At 42.7% G+C, this 25,689-nt stretch overlaps 1 protein-coding gene across 5 annotated transcripts in view; it reads left to right on the forward strand.

Annotated features, from left to right (window-relative positions):
• Positions 1-25,689, forward strand: part of LDB1 (LIM domain binding 1) — a 71,108-nt gene that overhangs the window by 32,734 nt on the left and 12,685 nt on the right. For 4 of the 5 annotated variants that reach the window (XM_020790804.3, XM_020790803.3, XM_072995671.2 and 1 more), the window contains exon 2: positions 22,376-22,478. In XM_020790804.3, the coding sequence (XP_020646463.1) occupies positions 22,376-22,478 (103 nt within the window). Of the gene's footprint in view, positions 1-597; positions 832-22,375; positions 22,479-25,689 lie in introns of those variants that run through there. The other variant, XM_020790805.3, reaches the window with a different exon arrangement.

Below are 25,689 nucleotides of genomic sequence, written 5' to 3' on the forward strand. Positions count from 1 at the left end.
CCACGCCCGCGATGGCATCCCCTCTCCCCCAGCGCAGCACCACCACCTTCTTCCTCCTCTCCCGGCCGCCTCGCACCCTTTCGCCTCCCTCCCTTCTTCTCTCTCTGGGATTTACCTCTTTCTGTCTGAGTCTGTCTCTCCCTTTTGTTTTTCCCAGCCTAGGCATGGCAGATCCCTCCCTCTTTTATGCGATCAGAGCAGCCCCTCGAGAGAGAGGGAGAGAGAGGGAGGGAGGCGGGTGTGTGGAGAGGGAGGGAGCGGGAGAGAGAGAAGAGGAGCGGGAGGAAGGGCCTCCTCGTTGGGTAGCTTCTAGGCCTCTTTCTGAAAGGCTCAGGGAGAGGGTGTGTGTGTGTGTGCGCGCGTGTGTGTGCGTGCGTATACGCGAGAGCGAGCGTGTGTGCCATAGCGGAGCCTCCTCCATACCCCAACAGAGGGCCTGAGACAGCAGCAGGAGCAGCAGCCATTGTTCAGGGAAAACCTGGCAAACAAAGGACGGGCTTCCTCCTTTTTCGCCGAAGCCGTCCCTGTTTCCTCCGGCTGCCATTCAGCGCGGCTAGGCCTCTCGGCAGCCCCCACCCCCATCCACCCCCGCGACCCGTTCCTGCCTGGTCCAATTGTAGCCCAGCCCCTGCCTTGTATTATTTTCATTTTGAACTTTTCTCTCTCCTCCCAGCCCCTCCATGGCTGGGTTCGCGTGAGGCGCCTGCCAGCAGGGATGTTCTGAGTTCTTGTTCTGCCTTCTCCCTCCTCCTCCTCCTCTTCCTCCTCCTCCCCCTTCCGCCCGCCCGCCACACTCCCTGGCAGCAGAGAGACTCCGGTAGTTCTCCCCAGGTAAGTCTGCTGGACGCTGATGGCACTCGGATCAAGTTTGAGTAGACCCGGGTGTCCCGGGTTGCTTAGAAGGGCCGATAGAGGTGGTGGTGGTGGAGGAGGAGGAGGAGGAGGACGGCGACGGCGAAGAAGAGGATTAGGTGGTGGTGGTGGTGGAGGTGAAAGGAGAGATGGTGGTGGCGGCGGCGGCTTTCCATGGCTTCTTCCTGGCCACGGGGCTTTGGGGTGGTGCAATGATAGGGATTGGAAAGGGAGCGGGTCTTCGATCCCAAATCCAATGGGGAGTCTGTTGTAGGTAGCTGTACTAGACGGAAAGGCAAAATGGGCTCTATTGAATACTAGCTGATTCTCTGGTTTGGATGGGCATCATATCTGGGGGTGGAGGTGGGGTAATCTGGCTGGGAAGTTGCTGTTTCTTCTCTGTTCCCTGACTTTTCACACACACACCCGCCAGTAGCGAAATTGGCTGGTTTTCTCTTCTCCTTGGAAGACAGTTGCAAGCTGATCCTCAGGAAAAGGTGTTGTGGGGAGAAGAGAGGAAAGCAGGCCATATCAGGGAGGTGATTGGTAGCAGAGGCTAGACTTCTGGGTATGTATTTGCTCTGTTTTGGAGGAACAGGAAGCCAAAGCCAGAAAGGTCGGAAGGTTTCCATTGAGGTGTATATTTGATTGAGATATATACTGTATTTGGTCAGTGACCTGAATGAGGTGACCATTGTGTAGGTCAGGTAGGTAGGTGGCCTCAACCAGGAGAGACAGAATACTTCTCAAAGCTTCAGAATAGAGGTGGCAAGAAAGCAGTGGTGGAGCGATTTGTGGGAGTAGGTTTCTGGAGATGTCCAGCACTAGGGGCTGCGCTGGCACTGCTTTTCTCTTTTGGCTCCTGTCTTGCTGTCAGTGTGGCCTCAGGCTTGCCCATCTTTCACCCCAGTTTTTTTTTCCAGAATATGTTGCCCTCTACTAAAGAGCCTTAACATGCACATACCCGTCATGCTGCTTTATGAAGTTCTGCTGGCCTGCGTGGTTGAAAAGTGAAATTTTGTACTTTTGATAGAGGTTTGATGAAGTTGTACTCTGGCAAAATAGAGGGGATCTCTTAAGCGAGCTCTATGCTTTGCTGAGAGCTTCCTCTTAGCTGAAATATTTCTGCTCATATTAGCATGGCAACCTTTGGGGAATATTTATTTATTTATTTATTTATTTATTTATTTATTTATTTATTTATTTATTTATTTATTTATTTATTTATTTATTTATTTATTGAACGTGTATACCGCCCATCTAGACATAGTCTACTCTGGGCGGCTCACAGAACACAAAGTAAAACAATAGAAATAAAATACCAGTTAATAGCACATAGATAATAATTCAAGATGGAGAGAATAAAAAGAAAATTAAATAGTAAATTAATTAAATGGCAGCATATTCAAATTCTGCTTAATGTGGTTATGTCAAAACATGCTTTGCAGTGCTGCAGAATCCTAACTAGAGGATTGAAATGTGCTTTTGGTAAGATAACCCTTCACCCTGAAAGCAACTCTTTGTGTCATCATGTATGTATGCTTGCTTGCATGCATGTACCTGTATTCTAATTCTTACATAGAAGAGAACATGTCTACCAAGTGCTTAGATAGTTGTTAATTCTGGACACTAGAGGTTGCTGGTTGACTCAGGCCAGAGTCAAGGGTATTTATTGATCTAAGACTTGCACCTAGAGTTAGATAAAGTTGGTCAGTTACACAGGGAACAAGGAATGGTCCAAGATAATACTGGGTTCCATATTGCTATTAGTGTAGGCTAGGGCTGCATCCTAAATTGACACTGCATCCAGCTTTTTCTAGTCTGCTACTGTAAGGACGCCTTGTGTCCCAAACACAGCACTTTGCTCATAGTGCGCAGATACCATTATAAACCTGCATTTCCAGTCTGGTATCACCTCTTCTTTTTTTGCAAGACCTATGAGCAGTCTTTAGTAAAACCGGCACACACAGTACAGTACAGTAACGTGAAAGTCCAGTCTGAAGGTATGGTAGACATCAGTGATGTTTCTGGATACTTTTAAAATGTAATATTTGAGTCTGCTGAAGCTTTGGCACATTTGAGGGGTGGGGAATGGATAGATTTCATAGTAGACCCACAGAATCCTTCAGCTCATGTTGTGTGTGTTCACAAATAGAGATGAGAGAGAACAGCCCTCCAGTTTTTGCTGCGATCAAGAGCTATTCAGGAGACACCATCTGCCCACCAACGTCTAGGTTTTCCATCTGGGTTCATATACTGAGCATAGGATGATTGATGCAGTGCTCAAAAGCAGCGATATCTTTGTGCAGGACTGGTAACATGCAGTTAAGTGCTGTGTCAGCATTGGACCCAGCAAGGAGTTACAAAGGGTCAGTGAGGAGACTAAGAAATATTTAAGAGGCTGAGCAAGACAGACAGGCAGTCAGTTCAGACAACATATAACAACAACAACAACAACAACAACAACAACAACAACAACAACAACAATAATAATAATAGCAGCTGCAGCTGCAGCAGCTGCCGCAGCTGCCGCCATCAAATCAATTCTGACTTATGGCAACCCTTTTCAGGGTTTTCCAGGTAGAGGATACACAGAACTGGTTTATCATTCCCTGGGGCCTCCCCGAGATTGTTAGCTTGACCAAGGCCGCACAGGCTGACTTTTCTCATAGGATGCACAGTGGGGAAGCAACTCCCAACCTCTGGCTTTGTAGCCAGATACCCAAACCACTGAGCAGCCAGTTAAGTTCTTTAGCCCCTTGATGTGACTGAGTCATTTCTAGCTGCATGGCAGCATATTGCAGCATAATAGTTTGAGTTTGTTTAGAAAAGAATGCTTGCAAAGTGTTTACCATACATTGAAAGAAACATCTGATGCTTGTGTGTGGTTCCTTTCCAGGCAGTACCCTGTTTCCCCGAAAATAAGACCTAACCTGAAAATAAGCCCTAGTATGATTTTTTTACAATGCTCGTAATATAAGCCCTAGCCCCAAAATAAGCCCCAGTTAAATGAAACTTCACCCTCCACCATTGTGCTTCGACCAGAAGATGACATGACTGTATTTGAATAAATGTAGATTGTTGTACATGATAAAAATAAAACATCCTCTGAAAATAAGCCCTAATGTGTTTTTTGGAGCAAAAATTAAAGACCCTGTCTTTTTTTGGGGGGGGGAATGGTAGCAATGGGGAAATGAAGTTTCCCAACATCTGATCTCCCTTGCCGTGTTAAAACTCTTCACATGAGTTGAATGTCTGACTTTGAATTGCAAGGGTCACTTTCATCCAGGGCTGAAGATCTGTTAGGTCTCTGGATGTTGTTACTCTGCAGCGCTCATGATTCCCCTCACCATTGGCTGTGTTGGTTCAAGCTGATGGAGATTGGAGTTCAACAAGAAGTACTCTAGATGGCCACATGTTCCTCAACTTTAGTTCTAATTTTTGGCCAAAAAAATTTATTGAATCATAAAGCAAATTGCAAACGAAAAGAATGTAATTATGATGTGGATAATTCTGTTGCCGAGCTTAATGTTTGTGCCCCCTCCCTTGGACAGACTGTCAGAGAACACTCCTCATTATATTTAGGGTCCATGATCTAAAGTGGAGGTATCGAACCTGTATCTCCAGATACTGTTGAACTACAGCTGCCATAATCCCTGTCTATTGGCCATATTGGCTTGGCCTGCTGGAAGCTGCAGTCTAGTGTAATCTGAACAGCTTCCCAGCAGTTTTCTAAAATGTTTATATATTCTATTTTACCAGTTGGCTATAGATATATAGATATAACCAGCTATAACCACATGCATATTCTGGTGTTGTTTTGATCCATGCTATGCAATGAAGGGACGTGGTGGCTCTGTGGGCTAAACTGCAGAAGCCTGTGCTGCAGGGTCAGAAGACCAGCAGTTGTAAGATTGAATCCACGTGACGGAGTGAGCTCCCGTCGCTTGTCCCAGCTCCCTCCAACCTAGCGGTTCGAAAGCATGCAAATGCAAGTAGATAAACAGGGACCACCTTCAAAAGCATGCAAATGCAAGTAGATAAATAGGGACCACCGTGTTCCGTGTCTAAGTGACCACAGAAGATTGTCTTCAGATAAAACGCTGGCTCTATGGCTTGGAAACGGAGATGAGCACCGTCCCCTAGAGTTGAACACGACTGGACAAAAATTGTCAAGGGGAACCTTTACCTTTACCTATGCAATGGTTGATCTTGTGGAATATGTTTGAACTTTCAAATGTAGCCAGCTAAGTTTCCCGCACACCAGCTGCAGGCTAGAGCCAATTCTTTATGTCTTATGGCTTGTGGTCAGTTGCAATTCACTCTAATGTCTCCTGTGCCAGAAGCAGATTTACTGCATATATATGTTGTCTATTTTTGTTGCTCCATCTACTTACTATGTGGAGTGTTGTGTGGGTGGAATAGGACTAGCAGTATAGTCCTATATATGTTTACTTAAAAGCTACATCTTGCTGCTTTCAAGCAACTCAATAAGTACTCTTCGGGAGGCAGAGTTAAGTTTTACAGGAGCAACATAATTGGGAAGCTTCTTCAATCTGTTAGTGGTGGTTTTGGTAGGAGGAATTTCTGTAGATTTAGAATATATGTTTGAAATATATGATTTGGAAAGTTATTTTTTTATGCCATTGTTGACTCAAGGATTCTGGAAGTTGTAGTCCCACAAGGTAACATTTGCAGGCTTTGAGAAGAGCTTATTGTTGTGAATTGATTGGATCCTGCCAACTAAACACGAACCCTTGGATTAAAAAAGGGATGCATCCATTTTGGTGGTTTCCACAGTGTGGCTCTCTGTGGTTTCAGACCAAGGTAAAAAAAAATAATGATGTAGGTGTGGGGTGTCACTTTCCAAGAGAACTACCATTCTTTCTTTCTGTGTTGAATCATTTTTTTCACATATTCAGTGTAAATCAAGATCCATTCTGTTGCTTTTGGGAACCAGTCTAATAGAAATGTGGCTTTCTGTTGTGCTTCTTTATTTAGATTAAGAATTCCACAGCAGAGTCCTTGCCTGGACTCTGCAGACCCTTGGCACTAGATTTAAAACCTACCACCCACTCTTTAGAGCACGTAACTGATGCCAACCTGTGGGGGCTCATAATTACATAATGCTTTGCTGTTCAAGCTGACAAGTGTCCTGTAAAAGCACACATTGTATATTTAGTTTTCTCTATCTCCTTGCCAAAGCATTCTAGCTATATAGAATTATATGTTCCATTTGATTTATTAAAGGTCCCCTTTTCTTTCCCTGGGTGATATTTATTTACTTGAAGGTTAATGCACTTGGAATTTAGGATTGATTTTGAGGTTATAGAGAAGCTGAAATAAAGAGGGTATGTTGGGGATGCAAATAATTGATGGGAGCATCCAAAAGGGAAATTATTTCAAAGTTAAGTTATGCAACTCCTGATGATAGTGCAATATAGCATATCTTAATATGTTGGTAGCAGCTGGGGAGAGGCTCAGTTGCGTCTTCACACTGAATATGAGAAGCAGAAACCACTGGCATGTTGCTCTACTGTGTCACGCCAAATTCCCCAACTGTGTCCAATTGTTTCTATGAATCTTAAAATGACGAATACTGTCTCCTCATTGAACTATGAAGTCATTGTCGTTACCTGGGTAGAGAGCTCAGTGAGTTCAGTATTGCCTCTGGAGCCTGAAGTTGGGAGTTCAAGAGTCAACCTGGATTGCCTTGGGCATGCAATACAGTTCCCCAAAGAAGAGAATGGTAAACCACTTATGAGTAATGCATGCCTAGAAAACCCTGGAAGGGGTCACAATAAATCAGAATTGAATTGATGGTGCACAGTTAGGGCTGGAACACATCAAGATTCTAACCAATCTGGGTTCTAGCCATTATATACATCTTATCAGTGCTTGTCTGGGAGGTGGTCATCTTGGGTCTATTGTAGTAGAGAGAACAGTCCATCCGACAGTTCTTTCTATTAGAATCTTGGCCCTTTCTCATGATGGAGTGTTATTGTACAGTAGCAGAGGTGGGAAGAGTAAAGCCTTCCAGAGGTTGTTCAACAGACATTCCCGTCAGCCTTACTGAGGGTTTCAATCTACCAAGACCTGGAAGGCCAGCTTTGCCCACCTGTGTTGTGCTACATCATTGTTAAAGTGGTAATCAGGATACAGTATATACATTCAAGTTAGCACAGACTTAGAAATGGGCTATACAGTAGATTGTAAGACCAAATCTAAAGTAGTGGAAATTATTTTAGGGGTGAGTTGCATCTATTTTGAAAACCCAAGCATTCAGTTTGTGGGAAGTGGAGAAGTTATTGATACTTTTTTGTCCCTTCTGGATGTTCTGTAGATATTGTAAAAGTCAGAGGTGGATATAGGAAGTTTTGCTTTATCATATGATGTAGTGATTGGTATCTTCCAGGACTTACCTGTAGGAACCAGGAGGAACAGATGCTTGATACAGTGTAAAAAGACATTATATTTTGATCTATTGAGTGCATGGCAAGCAAAGTTTGGGTACTGTGTTGCTTTTTCCCTGGGCAAGAAGGTCCTGAAGAATTTTGCCCACAGATTAGTAGTCCTGGAAATTTTTGTGTGTATCCTCCTGCATTTGATAATAGCTTCTGTTTTCTATCTCTTTCTCCCGGAATTGTCTAAAGAAAAACACCACAGTTCTCCGGAACCTTTGCGGAATGAGGTTAGATTACCTTCACTTAATAAAACAATAATTATTTGTTCACATCTACATGATAGGTCTCTCAGTCACCTATATATAATGGACTATCACCTCCACAGTTGCCAAATGGCAGATGGTGAAATTTATAATTCAGACCATCTGAATGGCACTAGGCAGAGTGGAATAGTCAAGGAGTTACATGTACAATCTGATTAACAAAGAATTATTGTCACCTTCAATACTCACCGATTTGTTATATCGCAAACTTCTACGCACCCATAGCATGTTGTCTATTAACAAACTGTCATGCCATAATAGCTCTGTTAATCGTAAAGGTTGATGTCCTTTTGGTTGAATGCTGAAACATTTTTGTTTGAACCTGTTAATGGATGGTTTGTTTTGTTGCTATTACCGGAAGTGTGGAAATGGCTTTTAAATGATTTTAAACTGAATTATTACATTTTCATTTTCATATGACAATTCATGTCAACCTTTTTAAATATTGTAATTTATGGCCCAAATCACATTGCTTAGCATAGTAAATTGCACTAGAGTAGGCCCACAAAATCAGTGGGGATTTAGTAAGTCCTCTGTAAGTTCTTTTGATTCAAATGGGCTTTCTCTAACTGTGTCTCACTTTAACATAATAAGGTGCAGTTAGAGTATGCCAATTTAAATCAGCGGAACTTCCAGAGGAGTTGGCTCACTAAATCCCCAATGATTCCGTTGTCTCACTCCCATTTATTACAGTAAGCAGCAGGATCTTTGCCATTGCATATTTAATTGCACCTGTATGGTGAATATTTGTAAGCCACCTTGAATCCTGCAAGGGAGAAAGACAGGTATAAATGAAAAGAATGAGCAAATAAGCAAACAAATATATATTACAAATGATTCTTCATTATTTTGCCGCAACAGACTACTGTGACTGCTAAATAGAATCTGGGGACTATGGCTCCATTACCTCTTAGGGTTTTATTGAATCCAAGGTGTTTGGCAATGGGTGCAAAACTAATCTGCTTAATGTTCTCACTGAGCTGCTGATAGAATTTAGTGGTTCTGAGTTTCAGTCACTTCATTGACTTAGCTTTTCTCTTGCATTTATCAATATTTAGATAACGCTAAGCTTTACTTCTATGGGCAGTCTCTTTCATTTACTATATTCCATGTAGCTTTTTACTTTCCCAAATAAGGATGTGTATTTGTGTCTGCCCCAATCCTTGCTAATCACCCAATTCCTCCACATGCCTGTTCCTTTTTGTGAAGCAAACATACACATGCTAGAACCTCAAAACAAGAAATAGTGTTACGTAATATTGAAGGCTTTTATCAGACAGATGAAGTGTTATCCAGATTTGGCTGGTGTAGGAACGATGCACATGTTAAGTCATGAGAAAACTGTTTGCAAGATGTACAAGCCATAATAATCATGTTGAATTTCAAAATCTGTGTAAAATAATTATTGTGTTTGCTAGTGTTTAAGATGTTACAAGGCAACACAACTACCTCGTAGTTCTAAAGTTGGATATGCAGCTAGAGGCAACTACAGGCTCCAGCAAGCCATATGTATCTTTCATTTTAAGCCAAAGGGGCTCCACTCTGTTGCATGCTGGGTCCTGTACTCTATAACTACTATCCCCTGCCTTTGAGGGAGGAAGACAGAGAAGAGAAGCCACCTCACGCCTCCCTGCTCAGATGATTAGTAAACAGAAAGAATAAGTTCTTAAAATGGCTATAATCTCGCCTGTTTCTGCTTTCCCAGCAAGTTATGAAGGGTCTTGCTGTTCATATCCTTCTAAGTTTTTTTTTAGTCAGAATGTATCATCCTGTGTACAGAAGGGAGAAAAGGGCATGCAGTTCTCTTAAGACCTCCCTCAAGCCTTTCTTGTCTCAGGTTTTCTTCCATCTGTCATGAAGAGTCCTATGTCTTATGACCTGCTTTCTGTTTCCAGTCTCCTCCTACCATGTAATAGGCATCAGTGTTATTCAGAGCTGTTGAACTGGGTGGGTACGTGGGGCCTAGTAAAGTGAAAGTGTGTTCATCAAGGGAGTGGGAAGGGGTTCTAAACCAGCTTTTGCTTTGAAGTAAATTTTTGGTGTGAAAGTATGAAAGATTTTTAATGAAAATGTTGGTTTAAAGCTTCTGCAAAAGTTGATTTTGCACTTTAGGAAGGAAAGGCAGCAATGTCTGTTTCCAGAACGTAATGGAATGGGACAAGTTCTTACATTTTGACGTTGATATTTTTGAAGCAGCAGGAGGTACTATATGATTATCTTCTTTCCAACCGGTAGCGCTTTCCAACTGCCTTATATGTGCAGAAGTAACGAAGCTAATTGCATGTGTTGTATGAAATGAGGTTTAATTAGATATGTAGAGTTTTTCAGTTTTTGGATGTTCTTTTAGAGTGCTTGACTGTAAAGAGGTTACAATACAATAGAGTAGAGAAATAACCCAGTTAATGTGGACCGGACTGGTCTATGGGTTCATGCTATTCGGGATGAAGCTGTAGTTTACTTGGCAAGAATGTTTAGTGATCTGAGGGTTTCCTGCTAAGCCAAAGAAGAGTGGGAGCAGAAGTGGGAATATGCCACTTCTCATTATGATAATGGTTAAAGTAGTAGCCCACTGTTAACAAATCTTACCCAGACTGAATAATACAGTGGTGCCTTGCATTACGATGTTAATTCGTTCCAGCGAAATCGCTGTAGAACGAAAACATCGTAAAGCGAAATTAAAAAGCCCATAGAAATGCATTAAAACCTGTCTAATGCGTTCCGATGGACTTAAAACTCACAGTCCAGCGAAGATCCTCTATAGGGCGGCCATTTTCGCTGCCTGTCTTGCGAGGAATCCGTCCCTAAACACAGCGGGGAGCCATTTTATTTACCCGGTGGCCATTTTGAAACCGCCGATCAGCTGTTTGAAAATCGTCGTTTTGTGAAGAATCGGTTCCTGAAGCAGGGAACCGATCATCACAAAGCAAAATTCCCCCATAGGAAACATCGCTTTGCGATCACAAAAGCGATCGCAAAAAGTTCATCGTAATGCAATTTCATCATTAAATGAAGCGATCGTAATGCGAGGCACCACTGTATTTTAAAAATGCCCATTCTTCTTCCTTAAAAATTATACACCATTTCCATTTTCAAAGTTACTCATACCTAACAAATAGAACAAAAATGAATCTTATGTTGTGGCATCAGTGCTTCATTTCTTCCATGAAAATGGATGTTGTAATACTTCTTTTTAATGGTAGGTGTTGTATTTCTTTTTCCTGTGATTTTAAATGGTTTCAAATCATATTCTATACATCTTTTAATGTGCTGATATATTATTTATGTTTGAAATACTCGAATTTATTGTAGGTTGGGTATTTTAGTTGTAAGTCATTTTAAATGTTTGCTCTAAAGTACCTTAGGTTCTGCAAGGGGGAAAGGCAGAATAAAAATAAAGAAACAAGTAAAAAAAATGAAAAGTTCATGTTTCTGTGCACAAGGACTAAGATTCAAATTTGACACTCATTTGCTGTCCCTGTCCCTTCAGAGGTGAAGATACCAGCTATTCAGCAAATAGAAATTAATATGAATGGCAAAGGCAGGTTGAGCTGGGCTTCCAAAGGCTCTCTCTCCCTCTCATTTTAGATGTCGTGCTTTATCTTTTGGCTCAAGCTAGCACTCATTGTTGGGCAATGTTCAGTTGTGTCCTCGCCAAACCATTAACATTACCTCTGGGCCTTGTTGCGCAGTGGAAGACAACATAATATCTAAAATGAGGAATGCCAATGTTCAGATCTGCCTGGAAGTTGTCTCTGCTGTGGAAGCTCCCGGTGGGTGGCTCTGTGGGGGTTTGGAAAAGTATCTTTTATGGATTAAACTCCCAGAATCCTCTATGCAGCATGGCTAGTGGTGGACTGTGGGAGTTGTATTAAAAAGCAGTATTACAAAACTTTAGAGGAGATAGAATAAATTGTTGAATAGAGTAACAGAGTACTATTGAGTAGAGCATAAATTGTTAATTTGTATATATCCACTTTAATAGCAAATTGGGATAGCCAAGACTTGGTTGCTGTAGATAGATGTCTGTGGTTTAAAACTCCACTCTGGTGGGAGCACAGAAAAAATATTGGTGGAATCTCTTACTGTACCCCATTTCTTAGCACTGTTGATGTGCTGACACAAGTGTTATGTGACTTCTTATCGTTTCATGGAAGTGCAGTGATGTTATTGTGCAGCAGAGCAAATCAACATTCTACAAAGCATTTCTGAAAATGGGGGCAGCCCAAACAAAAATTTATAGCTTTTGTGAGTCTAAAGAACATGGTAACTACTTTGCCAATGCGTTATCCAGCTTGACATCTAGAGAGAGGGTGTCAGAGATCGTTGAGCCAAGGTACACAAAATCATGAACAACCTCCAATTCTTGTGTAGAGATGGTAATAGAGGAAGGTGAGGCCACGCCCTAGCCCATGACTTGTGTTTTTTTCAGGCTGATTGTTAATCCAAAGTCTTGGCAGGCCTTACTAAAATGATTCATAAGTTGTTGGAGCTCTTCAGCAGAAGCAACAACAGCTACATCATCGGCAAAGAGGAAGTCCTGCATGCATTTCGGCTGGACTTTGGTCTTCACTCTCAGTCTAGAGAGATTAAAGAGTTTTCCATCTGATCTAGTCTGGAGATAGACAGCTTCTGTTGCAGTTCCAAAAGCATGCTTCAGTATGACAGCAAAAAAGATCCCAAAAAGGGTTGGTGCGAGGACACAGCCCTCTTTCACTCTGCTTGGGATAACAAAGGGATCTGATGTTGATCCATCAAAAACTACAGTGCCCTTCATTTCTTCATAAAAGGACCTGATGATGTTAAGGAGTCGAGATGGACATCCAATCTTGAGAACTATTTTAAAAAGGCCGTCCCAGCTAACCAAGTCAAAGGCCTTTGTAAGATCTATGAAGGCCACAAAGAGTGGCTGTTGTTGCTCCCTACATTTCTCCTGCAACTGTCTGAGAGAAAATACCATGTCAGTGGTGGATCTATTAACTCGAAATCCACACTGTGATTCTGGATAGACTCTGTCTGCAAGCACCTGGAGTCTCTTCAGCACAATGGGGGCAAGCAGCTTCCCTACAACACTGAGAAAAGAGATGCCACAGTAGTTATTGCAGTCACCCCTGTCTCCTTTGTTCTTATACAATGTGACGATGCTTGCATCCTTCATGTCCTGTGGTATTCCACCTTCCCTCCAGGAAAGACAAAAGATTTCATACAGCTCAGTGGAGCACTTCAGCACTTCAGCAGGGATGTTATTCTTCCCAGGTGCCTTGCTGGAGGCAAGGGAATCCAAGGCCGCTTTTATTTCTGCTAAAGTTGGTTCGCTGTCTAACTCTTCCAAGACAGGCAGGCACTCAATGTTATTTAATGCCTCTTCAGTTACTGCATTCTCTCTAGAATATAGCTCAGAGTATTGCTGCACCCACCGTTCCATCTGCTGTGCTCGGTCCTGAATGATTACGCCTTTACCAATCTTCAAAGGAGCAGATTTCTTCTGTATTGGACCTAAAGCTTGCTTGAACTGTCAGCTATGACAGTTGCTTTGTGTTTGTGTGAGAATTGGTTAGCTGATGAAGGAAGGAGTCGGCTCTGTGATTTTTCCTTCACTTGGTATCCGTTTGTGAATGGTTGCGAGCACAAGAAGGTATCCTGTAGACCAGCGGTCCCCAACTGTTTTAGCTCCACGGACCGGCTGGGGAAGGCAGGGCACCCCCCTGCGCTCGTGCGCACATGCGAAGAAGCATTCTCTCTCACACGCGTATGTGTGCACATGCACATGCGCAAAGGGCAGCACAGCGCTCATGCGGGCACATGGGTGCTCGCGTACAGGTGCAAATGGACTGTGCGGGGGGAGTGCATGCAGGGGTGGGGGGAAGTCTCTCTCTGCGGCCTGGTCCTCCTCAGGCCACAGTGTTGTCAACATTCAGCCTGCCCTTTGTTAGGTAAATCCTTTTTCCTGCTGGAAATGTGGGCATGATACAGTGGACCCTCTACTTACGGAATTAATCCGTATTGGAACGGTGGCTGCAGATCGAAAAGTCTGTAGGTCGAGTCTCCATTGACCTACAATGCATTGAAAACCGATTAATCCCATAACTGGCCGTTTTTGTTCCATTTTTGTTCCATTTTGGTTTTTTTCTGGTCTGTAAGTCAATTCTCCGGCTGCAAGTCGAACCTAAATTTTGCAGCCAGAGAAGTCTGTAACTCGAAAAGTCTGTAAGTCGAGCCGTCTGTAAGTCGAGGGTCCGCTGTATTGTGTAGCAATATTGGGCCACTTGCTGGCATTTTGAATTGTGGATACAGAAGCACAGTATCTCATATTCGTAAGCTGGAAGTTTTTTTTAAATTGAATATAAATAATAGATCCTGAAGGAAATTCTAGAAAAATCACACTACCTTGTGGTAAGCCTATGGAGAAAAATAATCTTCACCTCTGGAAAAGGTAGGATTTCCTTATTAGAGTCCTACCTGACATGCAGAGGGAACTGAATTTCTTCATATTGGACTGGACCTCTAGAATTTAGAGAGAATTCAGATGCCAGAACTAACAGTCTCTCTTTTCTACACAGCTGTCACAGAGAAAAGCTGCTTTTTCAGATTACAACTCCTGGAATCTCATTGACCATGATAGTTGTGAGTTTGGGGAGTTTTTGTTCAAGAAAGTAACCCATCCCACCTCTGGTACATGCATATTTGGCTCAGACTTATTCTTGAATACTTGGGATACAGAGAGTAAAGAACTGCTCTAGTTACAAGGTGTGAAAAGATTCAAGTTCCACCCAACTTCCTGTTCTTTGAAAAACATTTTTCTTGTGTCTTGCTGTGACCACAGCAAAAGAAGCATTGCAGGGTATGACAAGGGACAGAGGTGGGCATCTAGCTTTTGGATGTTTTTTGAAAAGCTGGAGAAAAGAAAAAATAGGTGTATGTGCATATTGTGTCTTCCACACTGTTGTAGAAAGTACATTGGATTGGTGTGGATTGCTTTCATCATAAACATACTACATCGTGCTATTGCAATGTGAATTGAAGCATTGCTGTAGAATATCTCCATTTTGGCATCAATCCTCTTTCCAGGTTGCTGATGCTAATAGATAGCTGCTTCATGGGGTTGCAACACTATTCTATGTGGTAAGCTCATGTCATACATTCTGGTGTGAACCCTTGGTGCTGAGCAAGAATATATTCAGGAGCTGTAATGTATTGACTGGATCTAAATGCTTTGCCACACGCTGTATGTACAGTGGATGAATACACCATGAAATTATCAGCCAAATTGTTCAAGCTTGGCCAAGCCAATATTAAAGCTTCTGCTCCATTGCTCCAGGGATCAGGCTGCAGCTTTGATCAAAGGACAGTTCTGCTTCATACTGTTATTTAAAGCTCTTACTGCTATCACCACTTGTTGTAATGGGAACTAAATAAGATGGTTTGAAAAAGATTACATAAATTTGTAGATGATAGGACTGTCAATTGCTCTTAGCTGTGATATTGCCAATGTACTTCTGAATGCTACTAGCAAAGATCAAACAATGGGCAGCTATTACTGTTACGTTTTGCTTGTGAATTGCCACAGATTGTAGGCGGGCTGTAGTGACAAACAAAGTGCTGAACCACAAGGACCTTTCTCTAGTCTGGCAAGGCTATTTTTTGTATTTAGGTTCTGTATTATGTACAGTCCTTTCAAATGGTAATCAGAAATGGGGAAAGAGGGTCCATCTCCAGCTTTCAGGATACCTTCTGAGGCAGATTTCTGCAAAGAATAAAAAATAATTTTTAAAAAAACCTTTAGGAGTCCAGTGTGTATTGGATGGTGTTTTGTTTCCCTGAATATCGAAAGATAATTGTTGGCAGGTGCCTTGAAAATGAATTGATTTCAAGGTGCAAGGAGCTCAACCTCCCCACTTTCCGTTTTATCCAGTTTATTGAATGTGTGGTAAAGTAGAAGTAGACAAATTTCAGGCTTGCCAAACCCAGGAGCAACCAACTGGAACCTGTGTGAAAGAGCAGTTTTGACTAATGCCTTCGATTGCAAGCAGGCGGTGCCATTTCAAGACTAGTGGGTCTGCATGCTAAAGAGTGAAGGAGCGAGGATCTTTAGCTTTGGCACATCTGGCTGCTGTGAGACTTGCAGAGCAACCTGACTTTTGGGCCCCAAGGTCAAGCTGGACCAAACTGGGTTTGCAGCAAGCTTGGCAAACCCCATTACTCACCCAGCAGCAGATGGTGCCTGTCAGGGGATACTGAGAGGGGAGGAGCTGGGTGGTTGCCTTGGTGATTTCTTCATCTCCACAGCAACAGAAAGGTCACCCGGAGGGTCCTTCTTGCTCTCTCTTCCTGTATATGAAGCTCTTAAATCTCTTTGCACCAGAGCCAGAGGGTGTGGTTGGAATGGGGGGGGGCGGCTGCTGCCTGCTGGAATGGGGGAAGGGAATGGTGGGCAGGAGAATACCTTGCAAGCTGAATGGGGACCTTCTTGGGGACTCACCCCTTAAGGCCCTGGGCTGCCGTAAGGATTTGGTCCAAAGGCTGCTACATTGGGATCACACAGCATGTAAGTGAAGTGGAACCCCAGAACCCAGTTTGCTTCATTTTCCAGAGAGGACAATAATTTAATCATTGCTTATTTGCATGTTCCACGTAGTTAAATACATGCCAGATGAAAATAGCCTTCTGCAAAAAACAATTGTGGGAACACATATTTCTCTACTTCTTCTAGGTTTTGTCATCCTGTATCCCTATGTTTAGAGACTAAGAGAGCGGCCGCTCTGTCCCCTGTACATGGTAGTTTTCCACAGTGGAAGACAAAGGCAAGGAAGTGGAGTGGTTTGTTCTGGGACATCCTGTGTGTGAGAGAAGAGAAGCATTATTTTTGTGGCAGGTTGCTGCTACTCTGAAAAGAATGCCTTATTCCCAGAGTAGCATCTTTACTTTTGTGGGCATTCCAGAATCCTCCATTCTAAGCACTAGCTATGCTGTGTGGGGGATTCTGGGAGTTGTTGTCCTAAAAGGTTACTTTTCCAAGCTGTGCTTGAGAACAATCACTTTGAGATGGATGATTTTTACTCGCACAGTACAGCACAGGCAGAGCACAGTAGAGACAACTTCCGAACTGCTGTACTGAGACTGCAACCAGGAAGGGACATTCCAATGTTGGCAAAAGTATTCCTTAAGGGTTCCAGGGTATTTAGTTGAAGTATCAGGAACCTGGATAACTTTATGTCATATTGCATTTCCCAGTTCTTAGCTATTCAGTCAAGCATTTTAAGGTATTTACTTCTTAACTGGTCGAGAATTATTTGCTATCAAGATGATTTTGACTTAATATTCAGCATAGGTCACATTTTTGCTGTAGTTGCAGTTTTATTGTCATCCTAGCATGCCATCAAGTCAATTCCAATTTACACCAACCTTTTCCAGGGATTACTGTGTATAAAGTACTCAGGAGTGGTTTACCAGTCCCTCCTTTGGTGGCACTCTGGAACTTTGCAGCTTGCCCAAGGTGGAACAGGTTGATGTACCTGTAACCAATCAGCCACACATGCTTCTGGGTGATCTTGGCTGGTCCCTCCCCCAGGAGGTACCGTAAGGATTCAAGAGTCCCAGCCCTGGCTCTGCAGCCAGTGACTTCACCAAGCTATGTCAGCTCAACTGCCCTTTTCTCCCATTACAATGATTATTCTGTGATGGTTAGCCTCAGATGATACTGCTGGTAGCATTTTCTGCAACATGCTGTTGTTTTTTTCTATTTTTTTTCTTTTTCTAAAATGCAATTAAGTTTTGGCTTTTGTGCTAATAATGATTGTGTGAGAGAGCCCAATAGTTATCTGATGAATGAAACAGTCATTTGGCCAACTGAATTGGAAAACACATTTTTAAAAAACAGGGAATCCCCTGGCTAGCTAAGCATTCCTGTCTTGTGTTAAGTATCCACAACCAAAGTCTTGACTGTTTGGGTGGAGCAGGTGAACTGCTGCAGCATGTGCTATCCAGACAGGACGGCACCTGCCAAAAATAAAACTAGTCTTTCTTGCTACACAGGACTTCTGTGTCAGTGAAGTACTTCTTCTGGGGAGATGGAGGCAAGATCTGTTCTTATCCAAAGAAAAACCCAAAGGGAGTGAGAGAAGGATCCGCGGCTATGCCATAAGAGATAGGGCAGTGTGGGAAGGAGAAGAGAGAGATGAAGATGTGTTGTCAACAGAATGCAGTGATTGTGGCCGAGGTTGGTGGAACAGCCGATGGAGCCCTCTAGTGATGTTTCCTGGTTGGCTAGAGAGAGACTTGCTGGAGTCTCACACATTTTAAAGCAAGTTGATTACAGCTCTGGAACCTCGCGCGACCTTCAGTTAGTACACACTACAACCATTCACACTTTTTTCCTATTTTAAATGCATGCCCCGCCCTCAGTGTCAGAATTGTGTTAAGATGTGAGATACAAATACTTGAAATAAATAAATCATCTCCAGCTAGTGTGGGAGGAGACACTCCTCTGTCTGTCTATTTTGTATGCTAACCCCTAAATCCTGCCACTTCTACACAATCCCCTGTTCTTCTGCTGAGACTTTCTTTCCCTTCACTGCCTGTTCCATGCTTTCTAGCGAAACTGAAACAGTTCAGATTGGGCTGGAAAAGCCAGGTGGACTCGAGATCCATTTTCAGATTTGTCTGCAGCATGAGGTTAGTGTAGTGAAAGTGGAAGGCATATAGCCAGATTGGCTACTTATTTATTTATTTTTATTTTTTTAAATCTCTAAATAGTAATTTTCATAGGTTTTAGTAACTATATACTGTAATATTATTGAGTCTTATTTAAGTGTTTTATTTACAAGGTTATAAACATTATAATGAGATTATGATTAGGCTTTAATAAGGTTTTTAATTTAATGAGGGATTTTATTAAGGTTTGAATAAAGTTACAGTTTAAAAAAACCCCAGAATGTTGCGAATGCAGGTTTCCTGGTTCTTAAAGAACTCTGCAACAGCTTCCCAACCAGTTTTGTATCATTTCTTACATTTGGTTCATGTTAAATAAGATAGTTTATTTGTTAAAGCTAGCTTATCATTTCTGTTGTTGTCTAAAACACCTGTTTTTGCCTTAGTAATTGAAGAAGAGGTTTTTGACTGCCATGTTTACTTCCTGAAATAAGGCTTCTGGAAACAGAATCTAATCAACATAGGAGTCATTTTTGGGAAGTATACATGGTAATTGAAGACTTCCTTCCTTCAGTTAATATTATTAAGACAAAGAACAGGCTTTCAGATGAAATAAAACCAGTTAGCTCTTTTAAACAACTTGAACAAGTCATGAAGTGACTAAGTGCTACCACAGAACTGTATAAGCAGCAACAAAAACTTAGTTTGCAAGGATGATTTTCTGTGGCTTAAAAAACAACTTCTGGAAGGTCTTGAGCAGCTGTTCATGGCCCACACTTTTGCCACCTCTCTATGAGCATATTGGTTGCACTGTTTCCTATAAAAATATGTGTTTGTTAGGAGAAAGCAAAATCTCTCTTCACTAGGGCAGCTATAGCTGAGGGAGCAAGAGGTGAATGGATGATCCCAGTGTTGATGAAATTGTCAGGGTTTTTCCCAGACGTCTCTGCAGGGAGGAAGAGATTAAAGGCACTGAAGATATCGTTCACAGCTGGGTACGGCTAAATGAGGGGGGAGGGGAAGGTAACAGTAGCTGTGATGATATTGTGCACAGCTGTGAGGGGAAATGATGGGCAGAAGACAAAAATAAACTTGAGATAGAACACATCTGTTCTCAGGTGACCCATGAAGTCCAGATACGTTGAAATGCAGTTATAAATACTACATGTTCCTGCATGGGCACTAATTTAATCTAAAACCCTAAATTGGGATGGTTTGTGATCTCTGCCATCCCCTCTTAGGTGCAGAGTGACTGCAATATATTCCTCCATCATGGGTTTCATTGACTCAACAGGTTGGTTATCAGGTGCAACAACTTTTATTTCACAGCCAAGCCCTCTGTCCTAGTCCACTAACTGGTATTGGGCTATCTTACAACTGGAGGATCTGGATAGTCCACCCTTGGCCAACGGTTCAGAAATCGATTTTTAGTATGTGAGAGGGGCATCTATATGGTCTATGGCAGGCCATCTGTGAGCCCTCCAGTGGACTATCCAGATAGGGGGAAATTCAAAATTGCCTTAAGTAGCATAAGTGTTATTCCAGCAATCAAAAATCAATCTTATTCTCCAGCATGGGACAAGTTGGGGATAAAGCAGATGCCAGAAAGGGAAACAATGAGAAAAAAGGTTTGAGGGAATACCTTGCGAATAAGATAAAGCAAAGGTGTGATAGTCAAGTGGTGCTTTGGTAGAGGATGGAGACCAAATCCTGACTCATAGCTCTATGCACTTTTTCAAGTTGGGAGGGTTCGCTACAAAGATGCATGGATGCATAGTTTCTGACAGAGGCTGCCTCCATGTACAGTCAACCCTCGACTTACAAACGTCCCTAGATATGAACTTTTCGATTTACGAACAGCTCTGTTGGCAATAATTGGCATCAACTTGCGAACGGAGCTCGACCTACGAATGAGGTTGAGGCTCCATTTGCAAGTCAATGCCGTTGTTTTGTTTTGTTTTTTTTGCGAACGGAGCCATTCGTAAATGGCTCCCTGCAAAAAGGCAGGGAGAAAGGGCGGAAAATTCAAATTTCCAGCTCTTTCTCCCTGCCTTTTTGCCTCTGGAGCTCTCAAAGGGCTTTCCGCCTGACATCGGAGCAAGCCCTTTGTGGCAGGGACCCCCAGGGAGGTTTCCCATGGTGGCGGGCAAGCCCTGGGAGATCTCCCTGGGAGTCCCCGCCGCCACGATCTGCACCTTCAGAGCTCTCAAAGGGGCTTCCTCCCCCGGCATCAGAGCAAGCCCTTTAAGAGCTCTGAAGCCAAAAAGGCCCTTTCCCCCTGTCTTTTTGCCTTTTGAAATGCTGGGACATATTAATTCCGTTCCCATGCATTTCAGTGGGAAATGGTAGTTCGACTTACAAACTTTTCGACGTACGAACGTCGTTCCAAAATGGATTAAGTTCGTAAGTCGAGGTACCACTGTAGAGTGTATGGAGGCACCATCCATCAGAACTTGTTTCCCCATGCAGCTCTGAGAGTCACAGGGAATCTTTGTGATTTGCAAAGGTGCAGTTGGGTGCTTTTTAGAGAGCACTGCAGGAACGTCATGGAGGTAAGTGGGTTTGTCTTCCTTCCACTGGTTTGATGGCTCCCAGTCTCATAATTCTGCCGGGGGTTGGGGGATCCTGCTGAACTTTGGGACTGTATATTTTCTCTGTGGAGCATGATAATCATTTCAGAGTTTCACCTGCAAATGACCTTGGCTGTCCAGACTATCTTCCCAGTCAAGTGCTCTCCACCTGTTTTAGATGATAAAAGCCATCACCTCAACCAATAGCACCATTGTCTGTGCTGCCTGGAGATGTGCGGGTTAGTGCTTTTCAGATATGTTGGGCTACAAATTCCAAAAAGTCAGTCTCAGTTTTGTTCCCAGTAGTACAGGAAATAACAGTTCAAGTATCTGGCATGCCTATGAAAAGCATTTCTATCTTTTTGTTGTTTTTTCCTGGCCTTAAAAGGGGCTGGATCAAAGTGATACAGTCTTTAGATGGGGAATGGACTGCTCAGTTTCAAATTGCAGGTTTACGAATGTCAGAAGCACAATGGGAAGAAAAGTTCTAGCCCATGCCCTGTCTCTGATGTGCTAGTTTTGTAGTTGCAGAGAGTTTGTGCGAATGAGAATGGATGAAGGGCAGTATTCAAAATGCCATTACCCAGTTGTGTCCTGAAGTAGTGCTTTGCATTCTAGGTTGCATCCTGCTGCATGCATACAGAAAGCTGATGACTTTATTATTCTTGACCCCTTTCTCAAACAAACTACAGAAGCAATTGGGCAGCTGGGGCTGATGATCAAGAATGGAAGCTTTTACATAAAGAGCCAGTATTCCACAAAAGTCTGCATTTGGCAAGACATTTTCAAGCACAGCGACACATCCCTGGCCTGTACTTTATTTCTTTGTGGAAAAAATAATACCCAGCTCTAAGAGCATTTGCATGCCTCCTCGACCGCCACAGCCCTAGCCCACACAGAAGTACTGTTAAGCTGTCCCACACTCATAGAAGTCCTTGTCCTATCTATAGACATAAGCATTTTTCCCGTGTGCTAGAGCTTTATTCTTTGTTTGTTCAACACCAAGGCATACTTCTACAGTATTTAATAGTACACCAGTGCACAGCAGCTGTACCCACAGAGTCCCAGAAAGATAATCACTGTGTCAGAGGGGACATTTTCACTGACTTCCTCCATCAATAGTGGGCTCAGGCTGACATAGTCAGCAGATAAAATCACATGCAGAATGAAATACCATTTACCAAGCTTAAAATGATTCTGACCTAATAGAACATGTGCTGTGGTCAAGACAAGCATATTAATACATATACGAGCCCTTTCTCCAGAACAGTGTTCTTGACAAGCGGCTATTTCCCAACTTTGCTTCATTTTCCTGTCCTGAGAAACAGTGCTTTGTTGTGGCAGCAGGTTTACATACTTTCTATAGTTCAACCTGATGATCTGTCAGCCTTTTATATTTGGAAGTTCTTTGTCTGGCAGAGTTGAGTCAGAGATGGTGTGGTCGTGGAGCAGTTCCCAATGGGGGTTGTGGCAATATGATGAAATTACAGATGGGTCATGGTTGCGTTTGATCTACCCTTGGACAAGTGACCTTCACTGGCCTATCCCCTCATCCTTTTGTCCTTTGTTGTTTTTTCCCTAGGCTGTTCCTCTAAGTCATTCAAGCTGTACTCTCCAAAGGAGCCCCCAAACGGCAACGCCTTTCCCCCCTTCCACCCGGGCACTATGCTGGATCGAGATGTGGGGTAAGTGAGAGGTTTTTTTGGTGCAAGACCAGGCTAACCTTAAGCAAAGGGAATTCAGTCTCATACCTGTCAGCCACCACCCCCATTCATTTGTGGATCAGGCTATTTGCAGCAGTAAGCCAGTGTGAGGGCTCTCTTTTCCAGATCAGGAAGTGTAGGACAAGTGGTGCTTGACCCTGAAGCACACATGGGTAACCAGAGGGCTAAATGTATCCCTTAGCCAATTTAGTGTTCCCATTGCCAGAGATAGAAATGTGCTTTTTTTTTAGTGCCTCTCCTAGAATCCTTTAGCCATCATGGGCATTAGCAATATAAGTTGAAGTATCATGGAAGATAAGGATAACCAATGTGGTTTAGTAGATAGAGTGAAGAACTAAGATTCAGGAGGCCTGGGTTCAAATCCTGACTCGACCATGGACGCTCACTGAGGGTGTGGAACTAATAAAACCACTCCTTAATTATCTCACTTACCTTGAAATCCATGTTGGGGTTGATATAAGTCAGTTCTGACTTGATGGCACATAACAACAACAATTATGTAAGATACTGTACAAAAACAAAACAAAAAAACAACACCACTCATTCCAAAGAAAATATTTTTTTCTTCCATCTCTGCCACATGCTAATCCATTGGGCAGGAAGAAGGGAGGGAGGGGGTCACAGTGTGCCTGGAGGGGGCATTTACATTTCCCATCACTGCATACTGAGAGGAGGGCAATAAACATGGTTTCCTTCTGGCCTCATTTACTTCAGTCTAGAGATTTATTCCCATGTTTTCATAGCTCAAGTACATTAAATGTGCTACTCAATTCAGAATGAGAGAAGTAGCCAGAAAGAGAGTTAACTTCTACCAGCATTCAGAGGTGCCTGCTATACCTGCATTTCTGCCTTTATTGGAAAGTCAAAAGGTCCAGAGCAGCTAAATGTATCGAGGCCCGGCAGGCAGCCAGGTTTCTGATGGTGGCTACTGTGCACAACTCGGAGCCTTTAATTATTTACTTCTTTGTCACACGCTGCCTGTTCTCCCCTGGAGCCCTAAGGGGCAGTGGCATGCACGCAGCATGGGAATTCCTGGTTTGCAGTTATCAATATTTTTTTCCATAAGAGCTAAGCTTCAAGAGCTATACAAGTGGTGATATTTTCCATGGCAATTAAATTGCACAATCATTACCTAGAGTATGGGCTAATTACTCAGTGACCCACTGTGGCACTCTGTTTTTTAGTGCAGAGAGAAAGAAAAGGAGGCTGAGTGTCAAGGTTGAAAATACAACTGTTTTTTATTGTTGGCACTTTGGGCCAAGGGCTGGTTGTCTGAATTCCTAGTTTGTTCTGCATAGTAAAGGATTTATGAATATACTGAGTCGACCATGGAAACAACCCTCAGACACCAGAAGAGCAAGGAGGAGGAGGAGAAACATAAGAGAAGGGCAAAGGAGCAAGAGCTCAGCAGCATCTTGACAGAGAAGAAGAGCTTTCAGCTCTCAAAAGGAACTGAAGGGATTTTTCAGGAGCAGAGATAGTCTGTGTGAGACGTAGATTATTGGACTGGGACTAGGTAGAACCAGGGTCAAATTACCACTATGCCATGAAATTCATTAAGTGATTAGGGTCAGTTCCTCTCTCTTAGCCTTCCCTTCCCTGCAGTGTTATGTGGATAAAGCAGGGAACAAGGGAGCCACATAGGCCACCTTGAGGCCATTAGAGAAAAGGCATGATATATGAAATGAAATCAACTTCTTGAGACTTGGGAGGGGCAGATTCCCTGTATATAATAATCCCTCTCCCCGAGCTTTACCGGTGACAGGACATGATCAGAAGATGATAGAAGTTTCAGTAACTACAGGGGAACCTATGAGGGGGTCTGTGTCCCTACCCCACCCTTTTGATTTTTAATTTTTTAGTTTTAAAGGAAGTCCCTCATCTTTTTTTTTTTTTACATTTGGAAGTAACAAAAGCATGCAGACAATCATGCACCTCATTATTTTCTAAGAAGCAATGCTGTTCAATTGCTTAAAGGTTATCAGACTACTTGTGCTATTATTATTATTATTATTATTATTATTATTATTATTATTATTATTATTATTATTATTATTATTATTATTATTATTGTTGTTGTTGTTGTTGTTGTTGTTGTTGTTGTTGTTGTTGTTGTTGTTGTTATTGTTGTTATTGTTGTTGTTGTTGTTGTTGTTGTTGTTATTGTTGTTATTGTTGTTATTGTTGTTATTGTTGTTATTGTTATTGTTAGTAGTAGTAGTCGTCGTTGTTGTCGTAGTAGTAGTAGTGATGTCTTTGCTCTCGTAAGCCTCCTTGCTAAAACATTTCTAGCTGTTAGCCTACATAAAAATAACAAGTCCATTCAAACTGTAATAGCCAGTAAGGTTAAGATGCATTGACAGATTGGAGTACAGTAGAGGGGAGTGAATGAAAAATCTAGACAGAAGAGAGAGTGAAATTTGTGCTATGGCTTTTTCTTGGAATGGTATGTAAAAATCCGGGATGTCCTGAGCAACAAAGGCTTTTGGAAAGCATTTGTTCCTTCTAAAATTGCCAGAAATGTGCTAAGCCATTGTATCAAAGCTGAGGTTAACTGGGCTCTGCCTCTCTAGTATCAAAGTGTAGCTAAGATGAGACTGGAAAAGACCCTGATGTTGGGAAAGTGTGAAGGCAAGAGGAGAAGGGGACGACAGGGGATGAGATGGTTGAACAGTGTCATCGAAGCGACCAACATGACTTTAACCCAACTCCGGGAGGCAGTGGAAGACAGGAGGGCCTGGTGTGCTCTGGTCCATGGGGTCATGAAGAGTTGGACATGGCTTAGTGACTAAACAACAACAAAAAAATGAGACTGGAATACAGTGGTGCCTCGCTTAGCGATCACTGTTGAGTGATGAAATCGCTTTGCGATGGACTTTTGGCCATCACTGAAGCGATCACTTAGCGATGTCCTCTATGGCTAAAATTCACTTTGCTATGATCGCGGGGAAGCGATCATGGCAAAGCGAACTTTTTTAAACAGCTGATCGGCGGTTCCAAAATGGCCGCCGCAAAAAAATGGCCGCCGCTGTTTTGCCTCGCTGTAGAGGCACCCAAAATGGCCGCCGCTGTGGAGGAATTTCGCTTTAAGGTAAGTTTTTAGCCCATAGGAACGTATTAAACGCATTTTAATACGTTCCTATGGGCTTTTTAAAATCGCTTAGCAATTAAA

This window comes from Pogona vitticeps, chromosome 3, assembly GCF_051106095.1.
Source record: "Pogona vitticeps strain Pit_001003342236 chromosome 3, PviZW2.1, whole genome shotgun sequence".
Classification (NCBI taxonomy): Eukaryota; Metazoa; Chordata; class Lepidosauria; order Squamata; family Agamidae; genus Pogona; species Pogona vitticeps.